The sequence below is a fragment of the Mangifera indica genome, chromosome 16 (genome assembly GCF_011075055.1).
Source record: "Mangifera indica cultivar Alphonso chromosome 16, CATAS_Mindica_2.1, whole genome shotgun sequence".
Classification (NCBI taxonomy): Eukaryota; Viridiplantae; Streptophyta; class Magnoliopsida; order Sapindales; family Anacardiaceae; genus Mangifera; species Mangifera indica.
In genome coordinates this window covers 3,838,581-3,857,722 of record NC_058152.1, presented here as the reverse complement: position 1 = coordinate 3,857,722, position 19,142 = coordinate 3,838,581, and the positions used below count along the sequence as shown (strand labels likewise).

The window sequence follows — 19,142 nt, the reverse complement described above, 5'->3', positions numbered from 1 at the left end:
GCGACAAAAAAGTGTGATTTCAAATATTATAACAATATTATTTTAAGATTAAACTTTTACCTTATATGCTATCTATGCGGTCTACTTGGATGTAAGAATGGAACCAACCTGCAGCTTGCATGCCTCTGTGCAGCCTTTCATTACGGTGTGTGAACTTAAAATTTTATATTTGAGTAGCCAAGACGGCTAATTTGCAGAACCTGCTGGAATGGACGCATCTGTTTGTTGAGAGGTTAGACGAGTCTTCCATCTGGGTCGATACACATGGGTTGGACCCAGTCAAGTCACTACAAAACATAAAAAGTCACCCAACATGGAATTTTTGTATACAGAAATTTCTTTATCAGCATTATGTGCGTAAACCAAACGTTTGTCGCCGTGCAAAAAGCAAAATTTCCCCACAAGAGATTATTATTATTTTTTCAGAGAATTTTTTATTCCCCATTTGTCCTTTTTTTATATCCACACCCAACTTATCATTGTCTCGATGTGTAGGTGTGGGAATTTGCATTATCCATAAGTATATAGAATGACAATGGAATTCAGGGCAAGAATGCATGGATATAGTAGGATTTTAATATGGTTTAGTTTATGAATTGGTTGTTTACGTTTATAGTTATATTATTGACTAATAAAATTATTATTCAAAGATTAAAATAATCTATATAATATAAAATAATAAACTCAAATTATCGATATAACTAAACATAAAATCATAATATTATAAACCCTAATAATTATCATCATTGTTTAGGTAATAAAATATTCAAAATATGTTGTAAGAGTAATTATACTATAATTATAATTGTTGGTATCATAGAAAGGTAGTTTTATGATAATAAAAAATTGTTAATAAATATTGAGGAGATTGTGGAAATCATGCTAGTTGTCAAGTCTAACTCTTCTTCTTGTTTTTGAATGGGTAGTCTTTTGCTTATACTATAGATCAACTCACCTATTGGCAATATATCTGACCGTTGATTGTGTAATTTGTCACCATTTGATGGCTAGTCGCTCTCTTCAATGTCCGATCATTAAGTTTAATTGGGGAGATAATGTGTTTCCATGTTAAATTAAGTGTTTTTAAAGTGAGTTTTTACTGTTTGGGTAAATTTGAGCGTGTATGGAAAGAATTTCGATACGAATGGTGAAGTGATAAAATCAAATAGGTAGATGGGGGTAAAAATCATTTCCCTAAAACTATACTGTGTTTTTAAAATTGGACTAGATTGCTTGGTTTAATTGATTAAACTGTAAATCAATCTATAATTTGATCAAATTTTACAATTTAATTCAATCTATATATAAATATTAACTTATTTGAAATTCGATTAAACTTAGTAAATCTGTTAAATCAAAAAAACTATTTAAAATCAATAATTTATAATTGGTTTTTTTCTTTATCTATATGAAGTGTCAATTGCTTAATTAATATATTTGAAATTATATTTAATATGTTTTATATTAAAATTATAATAAATATTTGATATTATTTAAGAAATATATAATAATCTGAAAATAAATTGAACTAATTAATTATTTGATTAAATCAATCGAACTATAAACTGGTGAGATGGCCGAAAAGTTTTAAAAATACTGAAATTATATCTATGGTAGGTTACTCTAAAAAGAAAAGTGTTAGAATTGGGTCGACAGCTTTTCGTTTGATGGGCCGTTCTTCATTTCATTTGCACAGCCCGTCTCAGGAAATCCACAAATCCAAAAATTAATTTCCGGGCTTAATTTAATCTGGGTAAAATCAAAATCCCCCGATGGAAAATCCGGAAATTGAAAACGCTCGAAAGTGTTCAGTAGAAGCAGGTTTCTGTCGTTCCCAATGGTGATTGGAGCAGTTGTGTGGGTTTATACTTTTGTTTTCCTTTGTTTTCTTAATAACTTTATTATTTATAAATTGTAGCTTGGATCGGCAAATGGTTCTTTTACGTTTTCACTGTAATAATGATTCGAAAGATCGACCAGCCAGTAGCGAGTATATTTGTGAATGCTGGTTTATGAAGTTTGGTTTGTCCCATTGATCTTTTTTAACTAAAGTAGTGGCCACACATGTATTGTATTTGTTTTCATGATTGGGACAAAGTAATCTTGGTGCTATATTTGTAGATTTTTTTGAGAGAGGTGATATTTTTAAGTGAATTTAGTATTAGAAGCAGATAAGAAAGAGATCTCATAGTCAAGCACTCTTCTAGTCTTTGATTTCTTTGGAATTACATATGTTTTACATTTACTTCTAGGCCTTAGTCAACCTGATTTTATTTTCAACTCCTAAAATTTAAATTACCAAGTAATGTTTTTGAGGGATGATTTACATCCTGTTGATCCGTGAAAATTGTGTGAGAATGATGACATTAATACAGGAATGCCTTTGTGCACAAGCGAAATGTTGGGTATTGCTGTATGCAAATCTGTAACATTTAGCAGTATTTTTAATTTTTGCTGTTCTGTTTATTTAAATTCATAGAGCCTGATGTATGCAGTTTCGAATTCATACACTTGGTTACAGTGTTGTGGCAAAGACGTAGCCTTCCATGGGCTTTGTTCAAAATTTGAAGAACTAATTCCAATTTGCTGGTCTTTGTTTTTTTATAGAACCAGTACAGCGACCATGACTACTATGTTTCTTTTGTTTCTTCTTTCTTAGAGAACTGATGCTTTTGAATATGGTATTTTACATTCAACCTCTTAATGAAGTTCTTGTTGTTGTGGGCTATATTAAATTTTGCATTCATCTTTTACACAAGTAAATCAGATAGATTTACTCTTGACTGTGAGAATGATTAATTTCGTTTGCAGGATTGGAGTTGTTTCTGGAACGGCTATTTTTGGACCACCACTTGATGAGTATTGGGAAAAGAAGCTTCAGGAAGAGTCAGCTGCCAAGGGTCTGATTCAAACTCAAGTGCGCACATATCATCTTGAATTTCCTCACACTGGTATTTTGTGAAAGGTGAGCAAGAAGTCCTTTCTCCATTTACTTTCTGAAGAGGATTTCAGTTGTTTGCTGCTCATGATTTTTGACTATAGCATATAGGAATGGACCTAATGCAACTTCATTGGATTCAATTAGTTCCTAAATACACCCTTTGATGGACAGGTGAAATCAGTTAATTTGTTCAGTTTACTGGTTAAAGCAGAATGTATAGGCAAAGACATTGAATTGTACCATTCTGATAAACACCACTGCTGAACCTTGCTAGTCATAGAAGGTCCTACATGGTAGATCCCTAGCATGCATTTTTATTACATTCACCAATGTAGATTTGAGATGGAGATTAGAGTGTGCTTATGATATATTGAATTGGAGTGCACTAAATCTTTGCTTTGAAATGTGTAGCTGAATTCAAACTTATGCTTGAGAAATTAATTACATACAATTTTTGAATTTCATGGAAATATTAGCTATGTCCTTTCATAACGCCCGAAAATTGTTGTTTTTGCAAGAAATGCTAGTGTCATGTGATTTAGGACAAATATACATCCTGTAATCATTTTGGAGAATTTGTCTGTAGAATTTCTTCATCCTTGTTAAAATTAAAGGTCAGAGCTTGAAATTTATTTCAATGAAATAATTACTTTGTTGTATTGTCTGATAAAATATATGTGAAATCAAATCTGATAGAAAGTTATTGATCTGTATTATACTGTGATAATCATCTCCATCACTACTATTTGATGCTTATTTAGAAACAATAGCCTAATTGAAAGGCAATGCTTATTTAGAAACAAGGCGGCAAGCTTCAAATGGTCATATAGCTTCTACAGTTGATTACAGTTTGCTAAAAGTTTACTTGCTCATTATTGACTTCAATATAGGAACTACATAGAACAAAGAATTTGCTTTCTTGCTATAAAGAATAAGAACAAGAAGGAATTACACCACCAAGTAATACTGAACTTAAGCAGGCACCATAATCCAAACACTATCCAATATGTGCAAGCACGAAGATAGACAGATGGTAGCAATTGCAGAAGACTTTGCAGAAACATATCTTGCAACCTCAACGCTGCTGTTGACAACAGCTTCACAAACAACATCAGAAGATCTTCTTAAAGCCTCATGTATTTTCTCCAGTAAAATCTCAAGGAAAGATCGCACCATTTCGAAGGAAACCCTTCCTGTCAAATCAAGAAAAAATCTTCTATTGCCTGGCACTGCTAATGTAGAAGACATTCTGTCGACCAATCTGTGATTTTTAACCTCAGCCAAAGAATTTCTTGAGCTCAAACCAATCTCATTTCTGCCCGATGACTTATGAATAGCCAATGGAAGCTGTGAACTTGGATCAGAACTTGTTAAAACTTGATGGGATGTTCTCACAAGAGTCTCAGTTGCTCCATTACTGACTGCTAACAGCATGCCTTTAACTTCTTTTTCATGTTTCGGGTTTGTCAATCCGGTGAAGAAGTCATCAAAGGTGTTGATATTCATAGTCTTGTCGAGATAAACAGAAACCGCCGTGCTCACAAACAAATGAACACAATCCCCAATCATCTCTGTGAACTTGTCATTGCTACAAACCTCATCCACCCATTTCGGAACTAAATTAGGTGAATCTGATAGCGATGCTCGAACAGATTGAGCCTCTGTATAGAAGGCCATAACCAAGTTTCTAGCAAAGCTTCCAACAATAGCTGAAGCAAAACCAGACCCAGCTGGAGTAAAAAGCTTATCCATTACTTGATTCATAAAACTTGAATTTTTATTTGCACCATCATCTCTTCTAGAATGCAACTTATATCCACGCAAAGTTCCCACGGTTACAGCTTGTGTAACATTAACTACTGACCCTGATAACTCTTTTGAGCTCACGATCTTGGAAATTTGCTTTAAACTATTGGGGATCTGATCCGACTCTGACAGCAAGAAATCTTTCATCTCTCTGGACACAATTCCAATGGCCTCCGCAGAATCGGAAACTGCTTCTGTCACAGAAAATAAAGCTCCTAAAAGCTTTAAAACTCTCTTTCTCTTGTGAGCTACAAGAGGCAAACGATAAGCCCTGTATATACTATAACTAGTAAAACTACAAGCTGCCAATAGAAGAAGCAATTTCTTCTTTTTCTTTGAAAAATCAAGACCCTTTTTCACCAACTGTAGGTCCATAAATCAATACAGAATCAATATCAAGAGAAATATAGAAACGACACCAGAGGTGCGACGAAGAGAGAAAAAAAGGGATAAGGTGAAAGTAGTTGAAGATGAGAGTGGCGTATCTTACAGGAAGAGAAGTGTATGGAGTTGCGCATAGAGATGGAGGAAATGATGGGGTTGGCTCTGAATAATCCAAACACCGCCTCTGAAATTAGTCAAGTTAAATAGTAAATACGCTGCTGGGCATTGAAAGATTGGTGGATGGGCAGTGGAACGCTGTCAGATAATGATGAAGTTGGTTAAGCCTGTCTCTGCAAATTTGTACAACTTCTCCAGGCTGAGGTTGATGTTTCATAGCTCAATTATGGCAAAGAGTCCAACAATCCTACAATATTTTATTTTTATTTCTGTCAATATAAACAAAATCTATGTAGATTTTTTAAAATTATTATTTTTTATTATTTACATTTTTGAAAAAAAAAAATTGTTGATGCAAAGGACTACCCAATAAGAGGAACACTAAATTGTGGGTGCAATTTGATTTAAGAAATGATGAAAACAATTTTTAAAGTGGTTTTGTTAACTATTTGGAAATCCATGTACAGGGCTTGAAATTCCTAATATGACACATAAAAAATCAAATTAGAGTTAAATATTTTTGACATAAATCCTAATTCGGGCATATTTGAGTAAACTCATTTATGAATTAGATTATGTTTAGGTTAATCTTTTATATCTCGAAAATAAAGAAAGTTTAATTAAAAAAACAATATAATTACCTTTTTAACTAATATATCTGCTAAACATCTAGAGTGAGCGAGCAAGCGACCCTACATCCCTAATGCACATGCATGATGCACCTTCTTATTGTCTCTAACCCCAAAACTAGTGACCACCAATCAAGCAAAGCAAGCTAGCCATTGACCAACCATCAAACCACCATGAATGTTGTATTCTCTGTCACTAATGCTTCAATCTTCGTTGTTGAAGTCTACCTTTCACTTGTCAACTTACCTTCATAACAAGCTCATTCCTCAACTTGTTAAGATTTCCCCAAAGATCACCTCTAAAGCTTCTAGGCAACTAACAACACCAACCGCTAACTTTTAGTTAATTTGTTCACTTTCAAATTTTATCAATTTAGAAATTAAAAAAAAATCAAAATGAAGTTGTTTCTAAGGTAAGATTTTATGTGAAATAAAAGAAGATGTATTGATTTTTTTCTTTTTTATAGAAAAGAGACCTGATTACAATTCATTCTAGATAAAATTGATAGTTTCAATAATAAATTTAATTTTTTCGTTGCATGATATTTCTAATAGATTAAGAATTTTTTTGTCCAATCGAGAATGGCGTGATAGCCAAATACCATTTCCCACCAAACTTTAATGAAACCCTTTTTACACGCTTTAAGTTAAAAAAAAAAAATCAATTTTCCTACCCTTCCCTCAAAGTCAATTGTTCTAACACTCAAAGAGTATTTTTGTCACTTTGTATACTATATTATAAGAGCAATAAAACTATGTGTATATACTTTTGAGTATACAGATAATATGTCATTATGTGGTATTTGATAGACCTTGCACTTTATGTACGGGCATGCATCCCATAATGCACTTCTGTTCATCCTTATTATACAAAGTCACAGTCATGCACTTTATGCATAACTGCATCGTCATCTTCCTAGCTAGCACATGCATGACCATTTGCCTCTTTTTACACGATCATGCATCGTTGTTTGTCATAATATTTCTAGCATTTTTCGACGATTTCAACCAAGACTCTATGTCCTAATGCATTAAAATAAGTCTCTATAACTCATAGATTCTTTTATTTACCAAAACAACCAATCGACATGTTGTTAATCCTAATCTACATACATAGTACGTAATCCATACTTTACTTTGAGCACACCTAGTTACATAATGACACATCATATGTGTACTTATTCATGTACTTAAAAATGGATATACATAGTATTGCTCCTTTACTTTAATTTACTAAGGCATTAACACATTATACTATAAACACGAAAGACAATGGGCAGTTGATAGTTTGATGCACAAACACGGAGCCTGCCAACACACACCATTAAAACACCACTCATACGCTCGTTGCATTCACTTAGAAGCAGCCATGCCAAATGAACCACATCCCACAAACAGTAGCCATTAAGCATATGAATGCATTGAGCAAAGACACCCAAACATCGTGGGATGCAAAAAATAACACTAAACAACTAGCAATGGCTTGTCTGAAGCACACGGGAAACATCCCCAATCCGAGATCACCATTGGCATCTCTCACACATTTTTTGCAAGAAGTGCACTCATGATCACCCAAGTAGGGGGTTTCGTCGGCACAAGCATTTGTCAGACATGTGACAACAACATTGTACCATGGAACCATGGACAAGATGTCTCTACTTTGCCATGCATTGACACTGTATAGGTAGACCATGCGTAGAGCTCAACCATAATGTTGTTGTCATAAGGCAAGGGCATTGAGCCATGCCTGGGACATTGCAACTTAGCCATGCATCAATACTATATAAGCAGCATATGCCACGTGCTTGTCATGGGTGTTCGCATTGGCAGCCCATGGCATTAAGCCCCTGTTTGCTACTTTTATATACTCCACGAGGCTACAAAGATCAAATAACATTTTTTAACAAGCAGACCCCATGAGGGGGCCCTATCGTCACCGAGCGATCCTCGGAGACATTGTTGGTTTCTTGGATTTCAACAACTACTAGTTTTTGACAATTCAAACTCCTCTTCAACATCCTCTGGTCACTCTAGTTTCTCTCTTACTCATTCTATAAAATGTATCAAAAGCATATAAATCTTCAACCATAATTTCACCATTTTTTATTTTGGACAAATAATGTCAGTTATAGTCATTAGGGCTAGATACTAGACAAGCCGAGCTTGAACATAGCTCAACTTGTTTTTGGCAGGCTAAGCCTTAGGCTCGACTCAGGTTTGCCAAGCTCGATGAAACACGAGTTTGTGTTTGGCTTCCTTCATGATTTTAAAGTTTGTGTAGACTAGCTAAACTTGGTTAGGGTTCGCACAAGATGTTCATCTCAGCTCGATCTCGGGTTCGCATTTTAGGCTTGTTTCAAATTTTGGATTATTCATATATACAAAACATTATTCATAAAAAATATATATATACTATATCACACTATCATTATTCATCATGAAGTTCAGATTTCTCCTTAATATTTGATTCCAATGACATCAAATATACTCTTTGATTTCATCATTTTCCAACAAATAATTGAAAGTCTCATTATAATCCAGTAGTTTCACATAACTCATTACATCCAGAAGCGGTTTCACAAAGCAAAAAGTGAATTCTACCTGCAAAATATACTCTTTCTGTTTGTAAATTCCACCCTAAACCAAAAGTAATTCATAATTCATTTTCTCTTTTTTGCCTTCACTCCTCACACATGCAAAGTCAATTCAAGAATAAAAACAATAACATTAGCATTTTCATTATCCTCGATAAAAGTTATAATCTCTAATATAAGTTAATATAAAAAATGGTATGTTAAAACAATTACATTTAGAATTAACAAGATAATGAGAATTAAAATAAATTTTACAACAGCATCAATATAAATTCTTCATTCTAGAGTAGCATTTTTATTTAGCATCAACAAGATAATAAAAATTATATCAAAGCAATTACATTATCTGAGACATATGAATATAACTATATATTATTTAATAAATTGAAAAAAATAGGTTTTGTCTGGTTTGTATTATAGTTTGAACTTATTAAAATCATTCACTTTTAAATATATATTATTTAATAAAATTAATTGAATTATAATTTTTTAAAACATAATATAAACATGTAAAATATATATGAAATATATATATATATATATATATATATATATATATATATATATATATATATATATATATATATATAATATGTAAAGAAAATGACAAAATAAATATGAAAAAACAAATTGTATTCTAATTGCTTATTAAAAATTCTGTTAAATATTTTTTTTTTATATATATATAGGCCAAAGGACTATTTCCCACCCAAAGTATGCTAATATCTCAAAATTTCCCTCGTTAACTTTGAAAATCTCATTTATCCACTCATGAACGGTTAAAATTAACGGAACCCTAACCTCTAAAATTTTTATCTCTTTTTCACTCTCTAACCCCTAAAAACTAACCATTTTCTCCTAGGCCAAGTTTTGAAAAATAGCATTCCCCCCCTCTAGGGTTTAGTTTTCAATCTTCGACACCGAATCCGGCTCCATCGTCGATGACGAAGCTTTTCAGAGGCATCACCATACTCCGGCCGTCTCCCTTCTCTCCTCTGAGGCGACAGTCGATCTAGATCTAGCCTGGAAAGAAGAACAGCTTCGTCTCTTGACGAAGCTTTTCGTCTTTCTAGGCCAGATCTCGATCGATCAACGCTCCAGATGAGGCAAGGGAGATGATCGAAGCAAGGTGATGCCTCTGGAAGGCTTTGTCGTCGACAATGGAGCCAGATTTGGTGTCGGGGATTGAAAACTAAACCCTAAGAGGGAATGCTAGTTTTCAAAACTTGGCCTAAGGGGAAATGGTCCTTTGGCCATATATATATACATATATATATACTTAAAAAATACTATTTATAGTTTAGTTCAATTTGAAAATCGCAACCCAAACTGAAAACCGTTTTTCAAAAGTTTATCAATCTAAACCAAGCAATTTTACAAATCAAACTAAACCGTAATTTTTAAATAATTCGATTTGATTTTATAATTTGAAGGCTAAATGACTTATTCCAACCCAAGGTTTAGTGAAATTCCAAACTCTTACCAACCAACTTTTAAAAATCTAAAGTCTCATTCATTACCCAACTTCTATTATAATTTTTTTTTAAGGTTAAAGGTAAAACTGTTATTTTACTAGTTATATTAATAAAATTATAATTTTATTCTATTTTCCCCTCAAATTTTAAAAATTAACAATTTCACCTTAGCCTTAACTTTTTTCAGTTTTGGAAAGTAACTTTTGCCCCTCCCCCCCAAATCCCCAGGGTTTCTCAAATCTATCTTAGATAGAAAAATCATACCAGTCTAATGGCAACCATCTCCAACAGACGAAGTCTCACGGTCGATGAAGTCATCTCTTTGTCTCCATCCAAGAAGTCGACGAAGAGATGTCTTCGTCTCTACGTCGATGTGTAGGAAGAGATAAAGAGTCTCCTATGGCTTCATTCTATGTCGCACAATTTTTGACCTCAACTACTTAAACTCAGTGTTTGTTGTCATCGGATTCCCTAGGTGTGACCTGGAGAAAACAAAACTAGTCATGGCTTTGTTGACGGAGATTTTGTCTCATTGTTAACTTTCTGGACAAAGACGAAGAGATGTCTTCTTTGATAGCGAAGCTTTATTCCTCGGAGATAGTCACCGTCTTTTTGTCTCGTTTTCATCTTTGGTTAGATGGCCACTATCGCCGAAGATAGTGGTCGAAGAGAAAATAAAGAAACCCTAGGATTTTTTTTTTTTGTGTGGGGGGAGGGGAAGTCACTTTTCAAAATTAAAAAAGATAAGGTTAGGATGAAATTGTCAATTTCAAAACTGGGAGAAAAATAATATAAAATTATAATTTTTTTAATATTATTAGTAAAATAATGATTTTACTCTCAGTTTTAATAAAAAATTCTAACAAAATTTAGATAATGGGTGAGACTTTAAGTTTTTAAAAATTGATGGATAAGAGTTCAATCCTTAGGTGGGAATAAGTCTTTTTGGCCTAATTTCAATCTAGATAACTTAGGAGTTAATATAAAGATATAATCCCTGTATCAACATTAAAATAAGGAAATAATTCTGCCATACTCATATCAGCAGCCGTACTCGAATGCCATAAATTAGATAATGTAGACAAAGTCATGATCCATTGAAAAATCCAAAGCATTACAGGTCGTCTGATCAATATAAATGAATAATATTATATATATTTATTTTAAATATATAATTATATATATAATTATATAATTAAATATTATTTTATTTTTAATTTAAAATTATCTGATTATATGATAATATATATAATAACTAAACAACAAATCCGTTCGGCTCTCCAAAATCTTCCCTTCAAAGCAAAAATTACAACTCAAAAGAATATAAGAAAATTATCCAACCGCCCCTACAAACACGTGTTGTTTACTTGGGGAGTGGGCAGCCGCAAGTTGACACCATGCAATCTTTTTTGAACGTAAATTCATGTGATATGAATGATGGTTGTAAAATAACGACTCTCAGGCGCTATGTACTAATAGAGAGGAGGGATTACAAAAGAAGTACTAACCCATCTCAAAAGAGACATGAGGCCACGGCATGTTTCAGCTGAAAACACAGCCTTAGAGGTGACCGTGACGGATCGACAGGGTATAATGTCCGAAATATCGGCGGCGCTTCATGAGTTAGGATGCCCCGTCCCTGCTGATGTGGCATGGACCCACAACACCAGATCAGAATGCATATTGTACATTGATGATGGATTAGACGGTGGCCTAATCACAGGCCCAAATAGGCTGACCCATGTAACAGAGCAACTACAGATTGTAGTTGGCGCCCATCACAGGGAAGGGAATAAGAGAAATGCTAGGCTAACCACCCCGTTGCCGGCTCCACCAGCTGATATATGTCGACAAGGATTACGAGCCACAGAAAAGGGTGCATTCAGACGCATGTGTTTATAGAAGGTTGCAGACAGAAAGGATAGTCAGTAGTTAATGTGAGAAGCTTAGATAGGCCGAGTTATTTTTTGATACTGTATATGCTTTAACCGATTTACAGTATGTCGTATTCCATGCTGCTGTTAGCTCAAAGGGTTCCTTCGCCCATCAGGTACTCTCAATATCATTTTTCTGGAGCATAATCAGTTTAGCATATATTTTAATATTGATTCTCTGTTAGGAATACTTTATAAGGCACAAGGATGGCTGCACATTGGATTAAGAAAGTGAGAGGAAAAATCTAACACAATGCTAGGGGTATCTGTGTCGGTGGTGAACAAATCCTCTAGTTTGAGTTCAAAGACTTCTTTGACAGATCTTAACAGTAAGTTAGAGAATAGATTGAGGGTCTCTATAGGAAGCTTGTTGTGGTCTCTCACCTAGAGCGTATTTCGAGAAACTTTGGCACCTTCAGGTCATGAAGAGTTCCTCAGTTGGGACTGGTTTATGTTGTGCTTATGTGTGACTCTAGATTAGTTTTTATGTAAGCTTAATCTAATCATCTTATAGCTAGTTAGTATTCCCAGTAATGGAAGGATCTATACAATATGCTCTCTCTGCACATAATCAAATCATTAGATTATCTATCAGATAGTTCAAAAGAAGAAGAATTAAAATCCATATTGGTTTCTAGTTTCCTTGCCTACCTTGTGTGCATTAGTCTCAAGATTTCTGTGTAATCCTTACTATGTACATGTTCCTTTATTTCTAGGAGTAGCTTAATTTTCCCCAGAAATGTTCTATCTTCAACTGAGATGATGACAAAATCTGACACCTAAACATCTGACAGCATGCAGTTTCCTGCCTCATGTTGAATGACCTGATCATACTTTACTACTGACTTGCTTAATTAACGATTACAGCTAAGGTGCACAATATTGTCCAATTTCGATAGAGCTTTATTTACAACATACAGCACCCATATCCTAATTTCCAATGAATAAACAAAGATGCAATCTATTCACATGTTAGCAAGAAGAATGCAATATACATAAAATCCCAAAGGCTCTTATAGCATATCACATGTCATCAATTTCATCAAAATCATGCCAGTCATTGGATTCCTTACCCTTTGGATTGTCAGCACGTACCTTCTGAGATCCAGCAGCTTTGTCACCAACATAATTAACATCTTTAGCCGAATCAGCAGAGCTTCTGCCAAGATGAACCCAATCTCGTGAATCTTTTGTGGAAGAATCAGAGCCAAATGTTGTTTTCTTATAAGGCACATCTTTGTCTTCTTCCTCAAGGTCACTGAAGGAAACATCCTCATCATTTCCTAGATGCATTGTGGAACCACAAACACCAGCAACTTCTGAACTTTCCTCTTTCAACCAATCATCACCATCATCCTCAAACTTCTCATCCGAAACTACTCCAGCATAGGAACTAGATACTGCAAGTTGATGTTTGGTGTCCACAGGCTCTTCCTTGACAACAGACTTGCCAATTACTTGCATCTCAGTGGTTTGAATTGAGTGCTTCTCGGTTTCAAATTCAGTTGTTGCCACAGAAGGTGGTGCATTCAAGGCAGATGCCTTAACTGATACTGATTCAGATTTTGTGCCAGCTGGTGCTTCAGCACTTTCACTTAAATAAGCACCACTTCCAGCAATTTTGTTTGAATCAGAAGAACCAGTTATAGAGTGAACTGATTCCTGCTTTGCCTCAGCTCTGTTCTTTAACTCATGTGCTAACATTGCTCTAGCTTCAACAATCTGCACGCACAGCCATCAATCAGAAACTGATAAAAAAACAAAGATCTAAACAAGGTGACCAAAATTAGAACAAGCAAAGAATTAGCTGACAGCCATTTTTGGTTTTCATAAGATACTATTTGCCCCATTATTTTAATGAGAAAAAGGAACTTTAGCAATCCAACACCAATGTGATTTATAAGTCAATCTGTCAAATCGTTGAGATGATTTTGTTCCCAACATTTTTGTTTAGCTAACTACCAGTTTAAAATCATTAACGCACAAAATCCTTGATGGCAAAGATTATCAGTACTATTCATTAATTTATCTAGTTCCTTCATAATTTTCAGGTTGCCAACTTAACAGGATATTCAAAGAACCATGGGAGGAACTAAGAGTTTAAAATCATATATGCACAAAACCCTTAATGAAAAAGATCATCAGCAATATTCATCAAGTTATCTAGGTATTTCATAATTTGCAGGTTGTCAAGTTAATACTAATGTGAGCGAATTTAAAGAACCATGGGAGGAGATCTTTTCACGGAGAGAAAAAGTAATTCTATATTAAAATTCACAACAAATATGTTACACCTTTGTTATATGCATGCAATTTTGAAAGTAAAAAATGAAACGTCATGGTTTGTCCTTCTCAATCACTTACCTTACTACACATATCATGCTTTTTGCTGACATAATAGCTGACAACAGATATTCTTCTAGAGATATAGGATCCTCCATATGCACCATTATTTGTTTATCATGAAACTTATTTTTTGTTTTATCTTCGTACTTGTGGGTTTTGGGCTTCCTATTCTTGTTATTATTAAGCAGTTTCTTTCAAACTCAAAATCATAATCATCGCCCTAATCTTATCTTAAGGTAAGAAACAAAAGCATTTAAAAGTGATTTAAGTAAGAACACAAATTCTTTTGGCTAAAGGGTCCTATGTCAAGGCTCTCTATGATGCACTGGTTTCCAGCTGCTCACTTAACCAATCAAAATTTACCACAAAGTTCCTAGCTGCTCCTTAACCAAGCAAATTTTGCCACAAATTGGATTGGTGTCACACATGTAGTAAACTAAACAAAATGTTGCCGCCTTCTGCCATATGTCTACAGATAGCATTATAGGCTGTAAGAATACATTCATAAATTTTATTTGGTAGGGATTTAAGGAAGAGTGTTGTAAACAAGGTAGATCTCCCATCAATATATACATCTATCATGTCAACATTTTGTTTAGTGTGTTGTATGTACGACACAAAACTAGTTTATGGGAAAATTTGATTGGCAAAGTGGGCAGTTGGAAATCCCATATAAGCCCTCTCCCTTTGCAATGCTTTTCTACCAAACTGAGAGAATCTAATGAGAAAAGAATAGATCTTAGCCATTCTATTGTTCATCTATTTCCTTTGAATTTATGTTAGGATCAATATTTAAGTGTGTATGGGCAGTTATGAAATGTACAAGCATAAAAAAGAGATTGGGGAAGGAGAGAAGGGAGAAGAAACTTGGTTTTGTGACAGCATTTGGCTGATTAAGAGAGAGAGTCTAGTCTCTCAAAAGCTAGGCAAATTAGGGAGAGTTCTAATCTTTCAAATAGCCAAAAAAGCAGAGCATCGGCCTCTCAAACAGCCAAAATTACCCATTTGAGAATACATAAAATACAGTGGAGAGTTACTCCATTTTGAGTGTTGTTTTGTTTTACCTCTTAGAAATCAATTTTATTTGTATGTGTTGGTTGTTGTGCTAGCTGTGCAAGTTGGTTGGGGTGATTTGTATTAAACTAATATTTCTAATTAATAATATATTACAAATTATATCCCTAATTAATCTTAATATCCTAAATTACTAAAGACCTAACAAAATGATATAAAAGAACTTGTTCTCACATGTAAGGCATTCAATCATTACCAGAGGAATTATTTTCTTTACATAAAAAGATGCCCAAAATTTTCTATAAACTCTCTCTACTTTTTACTTCCCTCGTTTTCCTATTAACCAAACAACCTACAAGTCAAAAAAAGGAAGATAACAGCATAGACCATTCAAAAAAGTAGAAAACAAAAAATCACAGGCCTCCTATCTTCTTATATATGTCAAAATTTGTTTGCTTTGGGCATTAATTAACAAGGGTTCTCATTGCTACATATAATCGTAAGAAAATTGATCTAAATTTCTTAAAATAGGAAAAATAAAAGTCTTCGTATATGGAGAATGACAAGCAGACGAGTAAACAGGATTATTAAGCAAAACAGTGATACAAGAAAAGAGAAAATGTCAAGGAAAAAGACATCTCTTAGTGTAACAGAATGGTAAATGCAAGTAAATCATTATATTAGCACTTTTTGCAGGGAATTGTGGGGAAGAAATGTTGAACACGGCAAGAGCACTACGGCAACAGTAGATTAGTCAGCAGTCTACAAAATATTAGCTCTCATAAATTCTTTCATGTATTTCATGTCTTCTCAAATAATTTCTAGGATGGTTCAATCAATAGTGGCAACTGATCACCACAAAACACCTCATAAATGGAACTAAAAAAGTTTTTCCAAAAGTGTTTTTCTCAGTACATGACATAAAAGACAACACTGTATTATGCATCAATAGAAAACACTTCCCATGCTGTGCATCATTGAGTCCTACAGGAATCAAACAATTGCAGGAAATGAAACTGTTTTTAACAAAAGTCAACTTACTTGGGGAGTTGACAAAAGTTCAGCATCATCTTTAGTTAGTCGAGGGTGCAAAAGTACAAAATATATCTTCCAAAAGCAACCCTCACTCATGTGCCCAGGGCAAAGTTCAATCCTGAGGGCAGCTAAACTTGGCACAAGACGTTCAACAGCCAAAGCATGCTCTTGTTGGGTATCAGACATGTCAAAATCTGAGAATCAAATTGATTATAGCAAGGCTTGACATTACTTTGATTCACTCATTTGAGAAAAAAAATTAAACAACAAAAAGCAGAGAGCTTCATAGCTAACCTAACCAACAAACGACAGGCAAAATTGCCTTAAAAAAATGAATCTGATATAACAGATCTCATAGGGTTCTCCACAAATACAATGCAGTTTCACTATGGGCAATAAGCTGCCAAATTCTTACTTCATTACATCCAATGAGTACATTCAAACATATCCATTAAAAAAACAATTAAATGTTATGCTTAATTCCATGAAAGTTCAAACATTAAAATTGACAGAAGAAAAAAAATCTGAATTAACAGCTTTTATTTCAATCCAAACCAACATAAAAACAGAAGTTGAGGAGTTTCCAACTTCACATACTGAATATTAGTAGAGAAGCTATATAAGCATGGTTATGTGGTTATGATTTAAAAAAAAAAGTTATTGTCATTTATATATCCAGGAATGCTCATCATTTAAATATCAAGGAACTTATGAACATCCTGTTAGAGATTAGTAGCCGACGGTCTATAATAAAATGCTCAAATGCTGTACATAGCAACTAAACTTGTGTCTCATATCTTCGGTTATATTCTTTTTAGTCACAAAGCTAAATGCACAAATCATAAACCATAATACACACAGAATAATGAATTCAAGCGGGTCTGAGAGCATTATATAACTGAAATAGGAATAGTACCATCAAAATATTCATCATCAGGAACTGGAAAATCAAGCCAAGTCTCGGGATGCACCGCGATGTTTCTAGCAAACAGCAATACCTCTTCAGTCACACCAACGTCTTCATTCAGTTCCATCTCAGATGTAAACTGCAGAAAATTGGACGCCATTTTCGTGATCTCCGAAACATTAATGTTGTTGGACAGCATAGAGATTCCGGACCTGAATTTGCCGCTAATCTCGGCGAAATCGGTTTTGATCCCCTCAATAACATCCTCGTCCCCAACATCTGGATCTAAGAGTTGATCGGACAGCTGGTTTTGATCGGACATTTGAGGTTGCGGTTGCGGAGGAGGAGCGAGGAAGGAGGCGACGCCCCATAATTGGCGGGAGAAAGATTTAGTGAGTTCCGTGAGGTCCTCTTTGACTCCGCGTGGAGTGTCGGCCGTTGACTGATTTTGCTTTTGATCGGATTGTGAATCTTCCAGATTCGGATCACTGGCATTTGTGGTAGTGTTAGGTAAACGATCGTCGTCGTCGTTTTCAAGTTTGAGAGAGTTGGTAATGGATCTAGCTAGCCATGACATATTTTTACTTCTAATAAGTGAAACTGAGAAATGTCACCACTGCCTTTGTTCAACTTCCAACTTCCAGTTTATATTTTAACTTCTAAAACATATTTTCGGAGCACAAATAAACTGAATCATAGCTCCTTTCTTATCTTTCATCTGTCTTGAAAGGCCAAAGGATTTTTTCCTACCCAAGTTTTACCCTATTTTGAAAAACACATTTAATGCATTTTAGACCTCCAAACATTTGAGATAAAAATAAAATTATTATTTTACAACTAAACCTTAAAATTTTAAAAATTTATATTATTTTCCCTTAGAGGTGGCAACGGAGAGAGGATATAAATCCCCATCTCTGGCTTGTTCTCGTTATAAGGATAACAAAGAATCTCATTCCTAGCGCGTTCCCATTATAGGAATAACAAAGAATCCTCGTCTCCTTCTTACAAAGAAAAATCCCCTCTCCATCTCCTCTCCGTCTTTGTAGGAAAAAATCTTCTCATCATCAACTCTCTATTCTCGTGGAGAAAAATCTCTTCTCCATACTTGTAAATATAAATTTCAATTCTTTACTGTATTTTAATAAATAAAATAAATCATATTTTTCCAAAATATTATTTGTTATAAGCATTACAAAATATTCACTTATTACTTTAGTTCAAATATAAAGTTTTTACAAAATCTAGTAATATACAATAATCAATCTTTTTATTAGTAGTTCTTCACGTCGATCTTTATTAATTTTTCATGTTGATATAAAACAATATTTTAAAAACTAACTTGTCATAGTCAATTTCAAAAACAAAATTAATTTAAAAGCAGTTTATATAAGAAATGTTAACAAATTTGTAATTAAAAATATATAACTAATTAAAATATACTGAAAAATCGAAATCCACTTACATGTCAAGCATTCCTATGCAACCATAGGATCCTATATTTATCATCAAGATGAACAACTCACTGTGCAAAAAATTATTAAAGACAAAAATTTGCTATAACTAATAAACAAAAATGTAAATTTTACGCAAAGAGTTTAATAAAGTTTTGTCTTTCAACAATTTTTTAATTAGAGTAGATATAAATCAATTATACAGTTATATATTTCTAATCCTGGTTACTTATACACCTACAAAGCAGACTCAAGATCAAAGACAATACTAAATGAGGTTTTTTCAACGTAAACTGAACATAAACAATAGTATATGTTGTAAAAAAAGAAAGATATGCATAAAAGTTTTAAAAAAATATTTTCACTGGATAAGATTAAATCACATTAATATATTAAATTTATGGAGTGGGGCAAGGAAGGGAGAGAATAGGGGAGATATATATATTCTCATCTCTAATTACGAAGATTTTTTTTATCCCTATCCCTCTTTTCTCCATTTTTGTCAAGAA

The 19,142-nt window shown here is 33.8% G+C and overlaps 2 protein-coding genes across 3 annotated transcripts; both read right to left on the bottom strand.

Moving 5' to 3' along the window:
• Window positions 1-3,784: 3,784 nt before the first annotated feature.
• Window positions 3,785-5,702, bottom strand: LOC123198511 (protein PHLOEM PROTEIN 2-LIKE A10-like). Its single transcript, XM_044613193.1, has one exon. It carries the CDS (start codon window positions 5,120-5,122, stop codon window positions 3,914-3,916), a length of 1,209 nt encoding a protein of 402 aa, XP_044469128.1. The 5' UTR covers window positions 5,123-5,702; the 3' UTR covers window positions 3,785-3,913.
• A 2,637-nt stretch (window positions 5,703-8,339) lies between these two features.
• On the bottom strand, window positions 8,340-17,922 carry LOC123198510. 2 transcript variants are annotated; one of them, XM_044613191.1, is made up of 4 exons: window positions 17,192-17,922; window positions 16,282-16,469; window positions 12,954-13,602; window positions 8,340-8,570 (listed from the first exon to the last, which is right to left on the bottom strand). In XM_044613191.1, exons 1-4 carry the CDS (start codon window positions 17,757-17,759, stop codon window positions 8,515-8,517), a joined length of 1,461 nt encoding a protein of 486 aa, XP_044469126.1. In that variant the 5' UTR covers window positions 17,760-17,922; the 3' UTR covers window positions 8,340-8,514. The 2 variants fall into 2 exon arrangements, with proteins under 2 accessions (XP_044469126.1, XP_044469127.1); XM_044613192.1 differs by lacking the exon at window positions 8,340-8,570 and having other exon boundaries at window positions 12,694-13,602; window positions 17,192-17,921.
• Window positions 17,923-19,142: the final 1,220 nt, after the last annotated feature.

Bases quoted from the DNA above. Each gene is read 5' to 3' on its own strand.
- LOC123198511 (XM_044613193.1), bottom strand. From the start codon at position 5,122: ATGGACCTACAGTTGGTGAAAAAGGGTCTTGATTTTTCAAAGAAAAAG.
- LOC123198510 (XM_044613191.1), bottom strand. From the start codon at position 17,759: ATGTCATGGCTAGCTAGATCCATTACCAACTCTCTCAAACTTGAAAAC. The intron at 16,470-17,191 runs GTACTATTCCTA...TTTGATTCTCAG, and splicing joins TGATGATGAATATTTTGATG to ATTTTGACATGTCTGATACC. The intron at 13,603-16,281 runs GTAAGTTGACTT...CTGTGCGTGCAG, and splicing joins AACTTTTGTCAACTCCCCAA to ATTGTTGAAGCTAGAGCAAT.